The 16891-nt window shown below is 49.2% G+C and overlaps 1 protein-coding gene and 1 long non-coding RNA gene across 2 annotated transcripts; one reads left to right on the forward strand and one right to left on the reverse strand.

Moving 5' to 3' along the window:
• Nucleotides 1-1677: 1677 nt before the first annotated feature.
• Nucleotides 1678-6749, forward strand: LOC123330277. The gene is made up of 2 exons (XR_006546080.2): nucleotides 1678-1779; nucleotides 6152-6749. It is a non-coding gene; the product is annotated as an uncharacterized LOC123330277 (long non-coding RNA).
• KLK7 (kallikrein related peptidase 7) lies at nucleotides 6384-11661 on the reverse strand. The gene is made up of 6 exons (XM_006080015.3): nucleotides 11514-11661; nucleotides 11061-11180; nucleotides 10426-10585; nucleotides 9932-10173; nucleotides 9581-9717; nucleotides 6384-7184 (listed from the first exon to the last, which is right to left on the reverse strand). The coding sequence occupies exons 2-6, from the start codon at nucleotides 11119-11121 to the stop codon at nucleotides 7029-7031; spliced, it is 756 nt and encodes a 251-aa protein (XP_006080077.1). The 5' UTR covers nucleotides 11122-11180; nucleotides 11514-11661; the 3' UTR covers nucleotides 6384-7028.
• Nucleotides 11662-16891: the final 5230 nt, after the last annotated feature.

Consider the following 16891-nt stretch of genomic DNA (forward strand, 5'->3'; position numbering starts at 1 on the left):
GTCCCTGGCGGTGGTGGCAGCGCCTCCATCTCTTGTCTGTCTGCTTCTGTCTCAGCATCCTTTGCCTGTTTATCTTTTTCTCTGTATCTCTGTCTTTCCCCCTCGATTTTCTGTGTTTCCACTGACACGCTAAATCTCTCTTCTTACCTCTCCTAGCTTCCCCTGCATTGCCAGGAGAAGTGTGTGTATGCACAGAGGGGTGTTAACTCCTGGAGAAGGGGCGACCTGGAGGTGGGAGCCCCAGGGGAGCTAGTGGGACCAAGGGGACTTCAAGACTTGAAGATTCACATGTATATGGAACTAAGCATGGGCCATGGAAATAGGCAGGGATGCAGGAAGATTGGGGAGCTACGTGAGAACGTGATAAGTAATGGGGATTCAGGAAGCCATGGAGGTGTCCAGGGAAGATTTGAAGAGGTGTCTTTGAACTTGAGCTTGCGATCAGGAGGAGAATGGGGGGTAGTTCAAGGATCTGGCCCAGGTGGGGAAGCAACTGACTGGTGATGAGCTGGAGCCCTGAGGGTGTGTGTGGCCGCGTGTTGGGAAATGGGTGTGGTGATCAGATGGGAGAGGTGGGATGGAAAATGGAAGCTTTTGGGAAAGTCATTGGGTAATAAGTCCAACTGATATGAATAATGTCTACCTCAGCAACCAGCATGGGCCTGGCAGGCAGTACAGGTTAACATTTAATTCTTGCATTAAATCAAATTGTCACCACCTTTGCTCGGGCCCCGTCACCCCTGGGATGAAAACCGATTTGGCATTTGATATGCTCTCTCTTGCCTGGAGAATCCCCATGGATAGAGGAGCCTGGAGAGCTACAGTCCATAGGGTCTCAAAGAGTCGGACAGGGTGGAAAGCAACGGAGCACGCAGGCATGCTCTCCGGGGAAGCTCCTCCCACCCCCACCCCCAGTCTCCCCCAGCCCTTCTCATTCACCTCGCCACTGAACTCAGCATCTTCTTCTCAGGACCCCCACCCTCCCAGATATCAGGCTGGACCACTCACAGCCACTGATCCCCAAGCACTGTCCCCCCACCTCCTCTCTCTGTGTGATCCCCTCTCTCCGTCCCCATGTCCCTGGTCCCAGGTCAAACCTGCTTCTCTCCCATCTGGACCATTATCGCAAATTCTTCCCTGTCTCTGTATCCTTCACATGACCTCAGAGGCATCTCCCTGTGTCCAGAGCTGACCCTGCCTCTGTCCTGCTCACACCCCTGGCCTGGGTCCCTCAGCATCACCGGGACAAAGTCCCAGCCCTTCAGCATTCAGGGCAGCTCTGGGCAATAGAAATATAATGCCAGGGACACGTGCACTTGTAAATTTTCTAGCAGCCACCACAATTTTTTTAAAGTAAAATATTCATTTTAATATCTCATTTAGCTCAATGCATCCAAAACAATATGATTTCAATGTGACATCAAAAAACAATTTTAAGGAGGTGGTTCGCTTTCTTATTTTTTGCGTAATAAGTGTTTGAATCCCACGTGCCTTTTACACATACATGCATGCTAAGTTGCTTCAGTCATGTCCGACTCTTTGCAACCCCATGGACTGTAGCCCACTAGGCTTCTCTGTCCGTGGAATTCTCCAGGCAAGAACCCTGGAGTGGGTTGCTATGCCCTCCTCCAGGGGATCTTCCTGACTCAGGGATTAAACCTGGGTCTCCTGTATTGGCAGGTGGATTCTTTACCCTTTGAGCCACCAGGGACACCCCTTTTATGCTATGGCACCCCTCGATTGGAACTTGCCACATTTCACAAGTGTGGAGCCACCAAGGTGAGTGGCTGCCTTATTGCCCTGAGCAGCTCTGCTCCACTTGTCTTCTAGGGCTCCAGCCATGGAGACTAGTTTTCCTGAACCATTCATTACATGTCTTCTAACCTCTAAGCCTTCGCTTATGCTGTTCCCCTCTCCCACAATGCTCTTCCCACCTCCTCCTGGCAACAGCTTGTCATTGCTTCATCATTACCTCCTTCAGGAAGGTGTCCCTGAACACCACCCAACTTCCAGCCCCTTGCAGGTGGGTTAGTCACTCTCATCAAAGTTCCGGCTTCTACATATCACCAGCTGGGTCCATTTCCCACACTTGGACCATGAGCTCCTTGAGGGCAGACCCTAGGGCTGACTCATCCCTGTGTCCCAAGTAGCAGCACAGGACTTGGCCCAGAGGAAGCCTTAGGAAATGTTGACCAAGTGATTAAATGATTTCATTACACCCACTCCTGTTTTACAGAAAAGAAAACTGAGGCTCAGAGAAGGGAATTTAGTTGCTCAACCTCGAACACCCAGAAAACGATGGAGCCTGAACTGGAACTCAACTTCCAACATGGCGGTGGACATGACCCATCTCTTGGGCACCACCTCTGGATCCACCTTACTACCCTATGGCATGGGTGGATTTTTGAGGAGCTGCAGAGAGCCCCTTAGGAAAGGAGGGAGGTGGTTGGCAGTGGGGAGTGGAAGAAGCTCTAACAGAGAGAGTGAAGTGCCCAGGACTCTAGGCATTTGCCAGTGGCCTTCATGGTTTTGCCATCCCCACACGCCATGCATGCTTATCCTCTGCAAAAGTCTTCAATGAAGAAAATGTTTGGGACTTCCCTGGTGGCCCAGCGGTTAAGACGTCACCTTCCAGTGCAGGGCGTTCGGGCTCAGTTCCTGGTCAGGAAGCTGAGATCCCTCATGCCTTGGGGCCAAAAAACCCAAAACATAAAGCAGAAGCAATATTGTGACAAATTCAAGAAAAGACTTTAAAAATAGTCCACGTTACAAAAAAACTTAAAAAAAAGAAAATGTTTTATTAGAAAACTTTACCAAAGTAGAAGCAGGAAGAAGAGCCAGAAGTCACAAACCATAAAAACCAACCCTCACTGCAGGCTTACTCTATGTCAGACACTGTTCATGCACTTTCTGAATATTAAATTTATTCTTTGTAACAGCCATGGGAAACAGATGCTTTTTGCCTCTTTTCCGGGGTGAATGGGGGACTTCCCTGATGGTCCAGTGGTTAAGATTTTGCCCTCCCAATGCAGGTTCAACTCCTGGTCAGAGAGCTAAGGTCCCACACACTTGGGGGTGTGGCCAAAAATTTAAAGAAAAATTAAAAAAAAAAAAAGGATGAAGGAATTTGAGAAGGAGGGGACATATGTATACCTATGGCTGATTCATGCTTATGCATGGCAGAAACCAACACAATACTGTAAAGCAATTATCATTCAATTAAAAATAAGTTAATTAAAAAAAAAATAAAAGCACAATACCAGAAAAAAACAAAAACAGAAACAACAACTACTTCTGTAAACCCTCCATGGAAACACCAAATCTTTTCTTCTGTAAACCCTCCGTGGAAACACCAAATAAATTCTTCTGAACGTCCCTTTACTGAGATACCATGATTCCCATTGTGTGCAGTTTCCTCCGTTCCAACAAGCAATAAACTTGGTTTATTCTACTTCAAAAAAAAGACGAACGAATAAAGGTGGGGAAGTGAAGCACTCAAAGGCAAATAGCTTACAGCTGCCAGAACGGGACTGGCATTGAAAAGCTGTTTCTAGAGTCAGTGTCTTTAACGAATACAGTGTACTGTCTGCCCAGAGAAAAAAAAGAAGTTGTTTTAAAAAAAAAAAAAAAATTCAACAAGAGAGAACACTCAAATCATTGCAAAACAACCCACCTTCAGATTTGCATAAAGATCCGCCTAGAGGCATAGTCACGGAGAAGGCAATGGCACCCCACTCCAGTACTCTTGCCTGGAAAATCCCATGGATGGAGGAGCCTGGTGGGCTGCTGTCTATGGGGTCTCACAGAGTTGGACACGACTGAAGCGACTTAGCAGAGGCATAGTCAACTATCCCGAGGCTGACCTAGTGAAACTGCGATGTTTTGTTCTTTTAAAAATGATGGATTTAGAGAGAGGGGACGTTGATGGAGCTTCACAAAGGTAGTGGCCAAATACTCTGTTTGATTTTGGCCACATTGTATGGCATGGGAGATCTTAGTTCCCTGATCAGGGATTGAACCTTTGCCTCCTGCAGTCGAAGTGCAGATTCTTAACCACTGGACTGCCAAGGAAAGTCCCCCAAAGCCTTTTGACATTCCTTAAACTTGACAAATATGCCAGTAAATTTGGAATGTGAGCAAATTTGGAAAACTCAGCAGTGGCCACAGGACTGGAAAAGGTCAGTTTTCATTTCAGTCCCAAAGAAAGGCAATGCCAATGAATGCTCAAACTACTGCACAATTGCACTCATCTCACACGCTAGTAAAGTAATGCTCAAAATTCTCCAAGCCAAGCTTCAGCAATACATGAACCGTGAACTTCCAGATGTTCAAGCTGGTTTTAGAAAAGGCAGAGGAACCAGAGCTCAAATTGCAAACATCTGCTGGATCATCGAAAAAGCAAGAGAGTTCCAGAAGAGCATCTATTTCTGCTTTATTGATTATGCCAAAGCCTTTGACTGTGTGGATCACAATAAACTGTGGAAAATTCTGAAAGAGATGGGAATGCCAGACCACCTGACCTGCCTCTTGAGAAATCTGTATGCAGGTCAGGAAGCAACAGTTAGAACTGAACATGGAACAATAGACTGGTTCCAAATAGGAAAAGGAGTACGTCAAGGCTGTATATTGTCACCCTGCTTGTTTAATTTATACGCAGAGTACATCATGAGAAACACTGGGCTGGATGAAGCATAAGCTGGAATCAAGATTGCCGGAAGAAATATCAATAACCTCAGATAATGCAGATGATACCACCCTTATGGCAGAAATTGAAGAACTAAAGAGACTCTTGATGAAACAGGAGTGTGAAAAAGTTGGCTTAAAGCTCAACATTCAGAAAACTAAGATCATGGCATCTGGTCTCATCACTTCATGGCAAATAGATGGGAAACAATGGAAACAGTGGCTAACTTTATTTTTGGGGCTCCAAAATCACCACAGATGGTGACTGTAGCCATGAAATTAAAAGACGCTTAGTCCTTGGAAGGAAAGCTATGACCAACCTAGAGAGAGATATTACATTGCCAGCAAAGGTCTGTCTAGTTAAAGCTATGGCTTTTCCAATAGTCATGTATGGATGTGAGAGTTGGGCCATAAATAAAGCTGAGTGCTGAAGAACTGATGCTTTTGAACTGTGGTTCAACTGTTGGAGAAGAGTCTTGAGAGTCCCTTAGACTGCAAGGAGATCCAACCAGTCCATCCTAAAAGAAATCAGTGCTAAATATTCATTGGAAGGACTGATACTGAAGCTGAAGCTCCAGTATGTTGGCCACCCAATTTGAAGAGCTGACTCATTTGAAAAGACCCTGATGCTGGGAAATTTGAAGGCAGGAGGAGAAGGAGATGACAGAGGATGAGATGGTTGGATGGCATCACCGACTCAATGGACATGAGTTTGAGTAAACTCTGGGAGTTGGTGATGGACAGGGATGCCTGGTGTGCTGTAGTCCATGGGATTGCACAGAGTCGGACATGACTGAGCGACTGAACCGAACTGAACTGAAACCTGACACAGATTCAGAGGCCGGAAGAGATTGGGTGTCTGGACTCTGGTCTGAGGGAGGAGGGGGCTTTGCGCTGGAACGCCAGAGGAAGTTAAGACATTCTGCAGGGACAGTGGAATTCCTGCAATACGCGGAGGGGTGGGAGAGTGGGAGGCGAGGAGAGAAGGAAAGTTGGTGGAGCTTCCACAAGAGGAGAATGTTGACTGGGAGGGAGTTCTGGAGGAGCAACTGGAAAGACTGGCAGGAGAGGATCCCTTTGTCAGCAGCTTCTGATGTGTGACTCCCCGGGGAGCCTCTGATGGCAGCAGCAGGGGTGTGGCCAGGCTGAGTCACTGGGGCTTCTCCCTCCTCCCTTCGTGAGGCCCCTTCTTGAGGATAGGAGCCCACCTACCCAGGTTCCCAGCCCCCCATCTCCCCTGACACCCTGGAGGCTGGGTGTTCATTTTCAGTCACACAGCCCCTTGGGTGACCCAGGGGCCCTGTCTTCCTGCCAACCTTCTGTTTCCACCTCGTTCTCCTAATACATCACCTGTGGAATGCCTAGAAACACTTTCACATCCCTCTACACCCTGATGAAGTTGCATATTCTCTAACACCACCCATTTACTCTCTCTGCCTTATTGTTCTTTCTCTCTCCCATTTTACAGATGAGAAAAACTGAGACCTGGAAAATGGAGAAAAATATGCCACTGGGCAGGGAGGCAGGACAAAGGACCAAACATCAGATACATTTTTCTTTCCCGTCTCCCTCTCTTCAGGGTGTCTTCTCCTCCACTTTGGAGCTCCAGAGCTTCTCCACCTTTGTTTTTCAGGCTATTAAAGTGCACACCCACAGAAAAGTAAATGGAAGGAAGCAGGCGCCCCGTGACTACCACCGTGTGCAGGTTGGTACACGTCCTTCAGGTTTAATTTTGTGAATATTTTCATTTTACATAGTGAGAACCACACACACATATATTTCTGTAGATTCCTTCCTTCATTTAACATCACATAGCATAAACATCCTCACATGATACTAAGAATTCTGCATAATTATTCTTAACAGCTTCAGAATATCCTTGCCTCAAACCAGCCTACCGTTTGAACAATCCGCTGTTTCTAGACACCTTCTGTGTTTCCACTATTTTGTTATGAAAAATAACATTGTGATAAATTCCAACTTTGCTCCACATTTTGGACTTTTTTTTTTTTTTAGTAGACAACTAGAATCACTAGGTCAAAGGTGGAGGATAAAACAAATGTCCTCACTCACACTGCCAAATCACCTTCCATAAAAACTGTATGAATTTACAGTTTCAGTGGCAGAGAGGGCTGGTCTCACTACATCCTTACCAACATCAAGGTTTTTGTATTTGTTTGGTTTTTAGGTCCTTACTGATTTGATTGGCTTACACACATATTGTTGAGGTTTTGAGATGCCTCTGAGGAAAGATAAAGTCAAGTAAGACTGTAGGTCACTGAGCTCCTTATTTCTGTAAATTTCCTGCTCCAGGGCGTAGGGATGGAGAGATGGGAGTGGAGAGATTAGCGGTATCTTCTTATGGTCTCTGTTATCCACTTGACATACTTGCAGATTTGGGTATAGACACCTGGGTCGTTGGGTTGGCCGCAAGGGAAACTTCCCCAGGACACCACGCCTTGCAAGGTACCTTTGCACATAAGTGGTCCCCCTGAGTCACCCTGGAAGGGATAAAGCAAATTAGCTTCAGCTTCACAGGGAAGCTCCTGCCTCCGCCTCAGTTGTCAATCTTTGTCAGGCGGACCCTGGATTTCCACCACGGCCAATGGGGAGAGAGTCATTGTTTCTGGGGACCAATGGAAGAGCAGAAATTAAGGCCATCGTGGAGAAGATAAACCACATTCTCTAAAGACATTGGCTTGAGCCCCAGCCCATGGGCCCAATCACAGGGAAGGGGCGGGGCTTCTGGCGGTCAAAGCCCCGTTTCTTCCACGGTTCGGGATTCTGGCACCAAGCCAAGGGAGGGAGGTGTAATGTCTCCAGGGGATGGATAGATGTGCGAAAGGGGGACGGGGTGGCCCTGGAACCCAGGGGCCAAACTGATGACATAATTCAGAAGGCCCAGTACAAAATGGAAATACAAAGAATTCCCTGGCGGTCCATTTGTTAGGACTTGGCACTTTCACTGCCGTGGCCTGGGTTTGAGCTCTAATGAGAGAACTAAGATCTCCCAAGTGACTTGGCATTGCCAAAAAAGAAAGAAAGAAAGAAAGAAAATGTGGGCTCCATAGCTCAAAAAGTATTAAGAATTTCAAAACAGCAACAGGCATGTATTAAACCAAGCGTGGGACTCTCCCGAGTGTGGGACCCTGTGTCACGGTACGACTCGCACATTCAAGAAGCTGGCTGTCACTAGGGGAGGAAGAGGATGCCTTACTCTTTGGGACACATATTCCTGTATCATCACCCCATCCCTCACACATATGGTCCCCCCATTCCTGACAGCTGAGGGTGCAGATGACAGGCAAAGGAGTGGGGAGGTATGGGGAGAGACAAGGAAAGGCAAAGAGTCACAGAGAAAAGGAACGGAGGGGACTTCCATGGTGGTCGAGTGGCTAAGAATCCACCTTCCAATGTGGGGGGACATGGGCGCTCAGGGAACTAACATCCCACATGCTGTGGGACAATGAAGAGAAAAAAAAGGAAGAGAGGTATAGCAAAGGATGAAGAAGAGGTTGCCAGTGAGGGTGATGGGGGCAACACAGATGGAAAGAATGAAATGAAATTCAGTGAAAAGAGAGATGTGGAAAGATGGTGTTCAGAGACAGAGTGAAAGTGAAAGTCGCTCAGCTGTGTCCGACTCTTTGCGAACCCATAGATATAGTCCATGGAATTCTCCAGGTCAGAATACTGGAGTGGGAAGCCTTTCCTTCTCCAGGGTATCTTCCCAACCCAGGGATCGAACCTAGGTCTCCCGCTCTGCAGGCAGATTCTTTACCAGCTGGGACACCAGGCAAGCCCAAGAACACTGGAGTGGGTAGCCTATCGCTTCTCCAGTGGATCTTCCCAACCCAGGGATCGAACTGGGGTCTCCTGCATTATAGGTGGATTCTTTACCAACTGAGCTATCACAGAGAGGGGGTTACAAAGAAGAGGGGAGAGAGAATTCTTGGCTTAAGACTGGGTCCCAAGGGAGGGGAGTAAGACCTTAACTTCAAGCACACAATCTCAGTAATGCAATAAATACCATTTAATGCAATACCTTAAAAATTGAATTTAATATGAAAAAGTTCATGATGAACACTGTATCCCAATTTTAGATAAAGGGTCAGGTCAGGTACCAGGCTGTGCTGAGACTCATTGAAGCCTGAAGTAGATGAGAAATTCAGTAAGACTGAGGCCTCTGTATTGAAAATTATGATATTTTGTTCATCGTGGACTTTTGCATGAATTGACAAAAAATATTGCATTAGAATGTGATTTATCTTGATTATTGAGTTTTTTAGGCACCTCTTCCCCTGTAAAGTTTGTGCTTGGGGGCTTCACTGGTGACTCAGTTGGTAAAGAATCCGCATGCAATGCAGGACACCTAGGTTTGATCCCTGGGTCAGGAAGATTCCTATGACAAGAAAATGGCAACCCACTCCAGTGATCTTGCCTGGAGAATCCCATGGACAGAGGAGCCTGGTGGGTTACAGTCCATGGAGCTGCAAAGAGTCAGACACGACTGAATGACGTTTCACCAGCACTGTGTTCATGGGTTGCGATACTCAACAAAGATGTCAATTAAAAAATCAATACAGTTTGTGTTTGAAGCCAAGCCCACACATGCCTACCCTTTAGCCCCCAGGTTCCCCATCCTCAGACCCTCCTGTTCATTTTTCTGCCTCATCCTCAGGGTCACATCAGCCCACACTGGGCTCCCACTACTGACGTGAGCAGAGAATGGGGTAGCAAGAGCTAGGAAAGCTGAGCCTGGGGCGGGGGGTGCGGGGGTGATAGGGAAGGCTCCGCACCAAGGTCAGGTGCAGAGATTCTGGGTGAAGGGGGACAACCGGGGCTCTGTGCTCAGATGAAGCAGCCGGGGACCCTGGGCGGGAGAGGAGGGGGGTCTCACGTTGCAGGCGTTGGTTCTGGAGTTAGGGATGCCAGCACAGAGCATGGAGTCTCCCAGCAAGTCCTTATAAACCTTCCTGCAGTCTTGTGGGGAGATGAGCTTGACATCTGTGCACATGAGCTCTGCTGGAAAGGTCACTGCGGGATGGGGAGGGGTGTCAGTCAGAGGGCTGGGGTCCGGATGGGGAGAGGATGGGGGTTCAGGATTCTAGACCCTGAAGGACGAGGGGAGGAGGGATGGGGGGAGGGACTCCACATTCAGATTATGAAAAAGGGGCTGACTCCTGATATCCTGGGTCTGGGGGAGGAAGGGTCAGGGTCTGGGGCCCCTGGGTCTCCCAGGCGGCCTCACCATCAGGACTGGTGGTGGTGCCCCAGCCAGAAACAGTGCACATGGTCCCGGGGGGGTCGCAGCGGGAAGGCAGGTTGACTTTCTTCACACTGGACGACAGCTTGGCCCGGCCATTCAGTTTCACCAGCATGAGGTCATTGGCGTGGGTCTGTGTGGAGTATCCTGGGTGGCGGAAGGACCGCGTGGCCTTGATCTTCTGGCCACCCACCAGCCGATCACTGCCCATGTGCACGTTGTACTCACTGCAGGAGGCAACAGTGTTCAGAGAAATGCTGTGAGTGAAATGGGGGGGGGGGCAGGGACCCAGAGAGAGGGGGACAGGGACCAGAGAGAGGGGGACGGGGACCCAGAGAGAGAGAGGGGGACAGGGACCAGAGAGAGGGGGATGGGGACCAGAGAGAGGGGGACAAGGACCCAGAGAGAGGGGGGGATGGGAACCCAGAGAGAGAGGGGGACAGGGACCCAGAGGAAGGGCTGGAAGTGCTTGCACGTACTTCATCTTGCAGTGGGCAGCAGTGAGCACCCACTGCTCATTGAGCAGCACGCCTCCGCAGTGGAGCTGACTGCCCTTGAGCAGGGCCACCTGCCAGGGCTGGGAGCCTCTGGGACACGGGACTCCATCAATAATCTTCTCCCCATTCTTGTTGCCCTGGTCTGGACAGAGACATGGAGGAACAAGTGGGTAGCAAGCCTCAGAGGAAGACTGAGTCAGCTGCTGAGGGATTTGGAGACAGATGGAGACAGACAGACAGACAAGGAGACAGGCAGAAAAGGAGAAAAGTGCAGAAAGAGCAAGAGATGGAGACAGAGAGAGACAGAGGCAGCCCGCTCAGAAACCCAGGAGGAGCATCTTGTCTGGGGGGCCACCCCCAAAGCTGATGGGAGAGACGCTGCGTGCGGAGACAGGGTTTGGGGGACACAGAGACCCCGGGAGGCAGAAGGAAGCAGGAAGGAAGGAGGCAGAAGGCAGAGGAGTCTTGTCTTCCAAAGGAGGAAGCTGCTGGAGCCAGGGGAGGCCCTGAGCAGGCACACCCTGGAGAGAGGAGCCCCTGAGGAGGGTCAACGGGGCTGAAGATGGGAGGTTGGGGGTGAGGGCAGCCCCCACCCCAACTCCCGGGCTGGTCCCCACCTTCCTGTGCAGCAGATCCGAGGGCGAAGGTCAGCAGCAGGATCACCAAGGGTGTCGTCATGGTGACCCCTCTGAGCCTCTCAGGGGCTGCCAGGCAGGGAGGTGTCTCTTGTGGTGCGGCTAAGAAAGACAGAGTTGGGGAAGCAGGAGTCCTGGCCCCCAGCCCCTCCTCCCTCAGACCCAGGAGTCTGGACCCCCAGCCCCTCCTCCTTCTGACCCAGGACTCCAGGCCCCCAGACGCCCTTCCTCTGGGGCCCCAGGAATCTGGGCTCCCATCCCTCCCCATCCATCAATCTGTATTCCTAGTTCCTTTTCCCCTGAGACCTCAAATTCCAGACCTCCAGCCCCTGGTCAGAACCAGGCGTCCAGGCTTTCCTCTGTCCCCTCTCCTCAGGAACAGGAGTCAGGGGTCCAGCCAGCCTCATCCGCCCCCTCTCCCCCGTCTCCCCCTACCGTAGATGAAGCCCCTTCTCAGCTCAGGGAGGTCAGATCCGACCCGGGCGCCAGACTCGCTTGGGAGCCAGGAGTCTCCAGCCCGGCGCACGGCGGCTGTCTTATACCGAGTCCGACCCCGCCCCCGCCCTCGGCGCCCTGGGGTGCAGGTGGGGCCGGCTCTGGGACGCCCCCTACAGCTTTCGCGGTTATCTCGAACCCCCGCGGCAGCCCAGGCGCTTGCACTCGGCTCTCTCCACCCTCTCACCCCCGCACCTTCGGGCCGGCATCCCGGGTGCAGCTGCCAAGGGAGGACCCAGACGCTCCAGCCCCAAGGGCTGGGGGCGGAGTTCAGGGGGCAGCGGGGCTCAGGAAATGGGCTCTGGCTGGGCCCTCCTCTGGGGCCATTTTCTTGCCCCCATTCCCTCTCAGGGATGCCCTAGACGCTATACCCTAATTCTCACCAGTTTGGGAGAATTCGTTCAGGCTGGAACGCAGTCGTCTTTGAACCTGAACCCATTCCCAACCTCATATAGTGTTAGTCGCTCAGTCGTGTCTGACTCTTTGCCACCCCATGGACTGTAGCCCCCGCCAGGCTCCTCTGTCCATGGGATTTTCCAGGCAAGGGTACTGCGGTGGGTTGCCATTCCTTTCTCCAGGGATCTTCCCGACCTAGGCGTCGAACTCACGTCTCCTGAATTACAGGCAGATTCTTTTTAATTTAACACTCATATAGGGTATGAATTAAAAAGAAGAGGCTCTTTCCTAACTTGATAAGTGCTTACTGTTATCAATATCATCTGTGTTTTCATATTATACCCAGATTTCTATACATACTCTGTATTTATAACAAAAAGTGTCTGTACTAACATTATCTACTTAATATCACCTTTCTTTATAAATTACCTTTAAGATTTTTTTCCTCTTAGTATATTTAGATGGGTTCCCCTACCTTCTTAAGGGTTGCAAAATAATATTCCATATTATAGTTGTATCATGATTTATGCAATCTGTTTCAAATTAGAGTATGTTTGGATAGTTTTAATTGTAATAATGCTGGGTTGCGCTTCCTTGTACATTCATCTTTGCTAATTATGTTCATTCAAGAAATATTTACTGAGCATCTGTTTTGTGCCAGAAATTATTCTGGCTCCTGGGGACATTGTGGTCAGCATTCTTTCATACAGGCTCTTGTTCTAGTGGGTGGAGACTGGGAATACAAAAATAAGCATATAAAATGTATGCTTTGTTTGTTAGATGTTGGTTAAATACTGCAGAGAAAAATAAAAGCAGGGAAGAGGGACAGGGAGATACTGGTTTCCCCCACTCTTAGGGACCCCTGGGGTTGTATTATTAGAAAGATTCCACATGAAGATAACATTTGAACAAAATGTTAAAGGAGTTGTTGGATGGGTCCATGTAGCTCCTTGGAGGGAGTGAGTTCTAGGCAGAGCAAATGGGCTGGTAAGTTAGGCAAGAGGCATGGATAGAATGTTCTAGCAGGGGAGCCCTTTTGGAAATTTCCATTTATTTCTTTTTGTCTGTGCTGGGTCTCCGTGACTGTGCAAGGGCCTTCTCTAGCTGCGGTGGATGGGGGCTGCTCTCTGTTGCGGGGCTCCAGCTTCTCATTGCAGTGGGTTCTCTTGCTGCACGGCCCAGGCTTTAGGCATGCGGGCTTCACTAGTGGTGGCCCGTGGGCTCTACAGAGCGAGCTCAGAAGTTGTGGGCTCCTAGGCACGTGGAACCTTCCCTGACCAGGGATCGAACCCGTGTCCCCTGCATTGACAGGCGGACTCTCATCCACTGCGCCACAAGAGAAGTCCAAGGGAGCCCTTTGACTGGAGCTGAATGAGCAGGAGCACAAGGGCAGGTGACAAGGTGATGAGGTAACAGGACTCGGATGACATAGGATCTTGAAAATCAGTGTAGGACTTTGGCACTTACCTTGAGTAAGATGGGAACCATTATACCTGTAGGCCAATTCCTAAAAAGTGGAATTGACCCCAGCTTCTAAATCAGACCCCCAAAATGTGATCTGGTCCTCAACCCTGGGCCTAAATCTTACCTCAATTCTGACCCTTAACCAGACTCTAGGTTTGTCCCACAATAGACATTACTGTTGCCTACTTAAGCATTCACTCCTTCTGCCTTTCTATCAGAACTCCAATTTTGTTTGGATAATCTTTTATTCTCATTATGATTATGAAGTTTACTGCACCAAGCAGGAAGACCATATCCTACCCACCAGGGATTGGTTTAGAAATGAACATGTGATGCAGGTCTGGCCAATGAGGAGTGAAGAGGAGACCCCTGGGGCTTTCTTATTTTCAAAAAAAGACACTGGCAGAATTCTCTTTTCTTTCTTCTAGATAGCACCCCCTCTGGGTGTAAGTTTTGCAAGCATGGCAGCCTTCCTGGGACTGGAGAGAGAAGTGGCTGGTGGACGAAGCCAAAACACTGCAGATGGTCAAGCAGAGGGATGGAGTGATGTAACAGGATTTGTACTTTCCAAATCACTCTGGCTGCTACATGAAGGATGGATTTTAAGGGGGTGTGGAGACATGAGAAAACTATTGTTATTGTTTCGATGAGCAATGATGATGACTTGGATATAAGCCATTTGGGAGGTGGGGATGGTAATAAGTGGAGGGATTCAAGGTGCATGTAGAAGAATCAACAGGTCTTGGCAATGGATAAAATGGAAGCTGGGGAGAGGGAGACAGATGTTAAGACTTCAAAGTCTCTCGCTTGATGGATGGAGCTGCCATTCACTGAGAAGACACGGTTGGATACGATCAACTGCTCAAGAGAGAGAGGAAAAGACCTCACTCTTTTTCACAGAATGCTGAGGAGGCTGAAGAGAAATCCAGGAACTTCGTGCACAATCTTTACTTTGACATAATTCTTAACACCAGTCTTGTTTTTTGTTTCTTAATAATGCAATTACTTTATTATAAGCCTGAATCTCACCTAACTCATATTCTAAAATGTTGTATGGGAAACAGAACAAGGAAACATATTAAAAGATGGTAGTCCACCTTCTCATTCACCTCTAGCACTAATGAAGGATATGGTCAAATTATAGACATTTTAAAAGGCAACACATAGATTTCACTTTGAATTCTGACCAAGCTTGGAGCGTGGTATCTGAGGGTAGAAAATACAGATACTAAAGGTTTGTTGTTGCAGAGCACAGGTTCTAGGTGCCTGGGCTTCAGTATCTGTGGCTCATAGACGCTAGAGAGTGGGCTCAGAGGTTGTGGAAGCTGCCCACAGCTTGTGGAGACTTCCCGGTCCAGGGACTGACCCCTGAGTCCCTGTGTGCTGCTTTACCCCTTCCTCCTGGGAAAGAAGCAGCGTCTATTTCTTGTGTACCTACTGTATGATGTGTCAGGTGCCTTGTGACCCTCATCTCTGTTCCTCTCCTGGGTCCAAGCGAGGACTGTCTTCTCCACTTTATAGATGAGAAAAGGGAGGTTTAGAAGAAGTTAGAGGGCTTCCCTGGCGGCTCAGTGGTGAAGAATCCGCCTGCCAATGTGGGAGACACAGGTTCGATCCCTGAAGAGCTCACATACCATGTGGCAACTAAGCCCATGTGCACGACTCCCAAGCCTGTCCTCTACAGCCCAAGAGCCATGCTGACTGAAGCCCTTGAGCCTAGAGCCTGTGCTCCCAACAAGAGAAGCCACTGCAGAGAGAGGCCTGCGCACCGCACCTGGAGAGGAGCCCCGCTCGCCGCAACTGGAGAAAAGTCCATGCAGAACGAAGACCCAGCACAGCCAAACAAATAAATAATATATTAAAAAAAAAAAAATGAAGTTAGGACTGAGGCTTCCCTGGTGGTGCACTGGTTAAGACTCTGCCCTTCCACTGCAGGGGGTGTGGGCTCGATCCCCAGTTGGGGAAGTTCCACATGCCATGAGGTGCTACCAAAGGGAAAAAAAAAAAAAAGTTAGAATCCTTGTGGAAAAGCAATAGCTAAGGAGTCAGAAGGGTCAGAATTGGAATGCTGAGGATTGATTGCCCAAGGTATCCCAGGTGGCGCTAGTGGTAAAGAACCCGCCTGCTGACACAGGAGACAGAAGAGACAGGCTTGATCCCTGGGTCAGGAAGGTCCTCTGGAGGAGAGCATGACAACCCACTCCAGTATTCTCGCCTGGAGAATCCCGTGGACAGAGGAGCCTGGTGGGCTACCATCCAGGGGGTCAAAAAGAGTCGGACACGACTGAGTGACTTAGCACATATGACCCATCACCATCACACAGACCCAGTCTGAGAAGGAAATTTCTCTGGGACACCGTCATCTATGCTCAGAACCTCTCTTGGCTCAAAATGAACTGGGAACCCCATGGACTTCTTCACGATGCTCGTCCCCACGTTGGCCAGAGCCCCAAATCCCGGCCCTCTTGTGCGTGCCCTTTGTGCTTAGTCCTGCTCTTCAGACCCACCCAGACACCCAGTTCCATACTTCCTTTGCCCTGAGACTCATGTCCTGGTCTTCTGCCTGAAGACTCATCGTCCGGCTCACCATCACACGTGAGCACTGGAACCTCGCTGTCCTGAAGCTGTGCCTTGCCCTCAGGCATCCCAGACATCGTCATCCTGGAACTTTCTGATTCAGCTTCTTACGTTCTGAAAGCCCATTGATTCTGAATTCTGGGATTCCCTTCCCCGCTTTTTTCAACATCAGCCCCCACTTCTTTTGGAAAGCTGCCCCCACATGCATATAGTTCTGGTGAAACCGTCAATCATAGTTTTCCAAAACCCTCCCACCCATTGGTATAGACACATGGCCCAGTTAAGTCAAGATCATGGTTTCCTCCCTAGAAATAATGATCGATCCATTGGGTAGGCTCAGTTCAAGCTGGACCAGAGTTCTTCCCTGGGATTCATATTAAGATGTTGGAAGAACAGAGATCTTTGTTTCTGCTGGGTTTGCTGAACTGGGGCTGTCTGAGGCTACTATGTTCCCTGAATGTGAAGACATTTGTCTATAGAGGCTGAAATGAGATCCACGGGAGAAGAAAAGAGATGAACCAAGATGAGAAACAGTCCACACATATGAGAGAGAAACAGAGACAGAAACAGCAGGGAGAGAGACAGAGAAATTGTCACAGAGAGACAGAGAGATGATTGACTTAACTCACCAATTCAGGTGGGCTTCCCAGGTGGCGCTGGTGGTAAAGAATCCACCTGCCAATGCAGGAGATGCAAAAGACGTGGGTTCAAACCCTAGGTTGGAAAGATATCCTGGAGTAGGAAATGACAGCCCACGACAGATAGTCCATGGACAGAGGAGGCTGGTGGTGTTACAGTCCATGGGGTCACAAAGAGTCAGATGTGACCGAGCACATAGACACACACGTCAACTCAGGTACTTGACTCTGATATCCATGTCA

This window comes from Bubalus bubalis, chromosome 18 (assembly GCF_019923935.1).
Source record: "Bubalus bubalis isolate 160015118507 breed Murrah chromosome 18, NDDB_SH_1, whole genome shotgun sequence".
Lineage (NCBI taxonomy): Eukaryota > Metazoa > Chordata > Mammalia > Artiodactyla > Bovidae > Bubalus > Bubalus bubalis.

Excerpts from the sequence above, each read along its gene's own strand:
- KLK7 (XM_006080015.3), bottom strand. The coding sequence starts at position 11,121 with ATGACGACACCCTTGGTGATCCTGCTGCTGACCTTCGCCCTCGGATCT. Across the intron at positions 10,586-11,060 it reads CGGATCTGCTGCACAGGAAG|ACCAGGGCAACAAGAATGGG; the intron begins GTGGGGACCAGC and ends GTCTCTGTCCAG. Across the intron at positions 7,185-9,580 it reads CCAGAACCAACGCCTGCAAC|GGTGACTCAGGGGGACCACT; the intron begins GTGAGACCCCCC and ends TATCCCTTCCAG.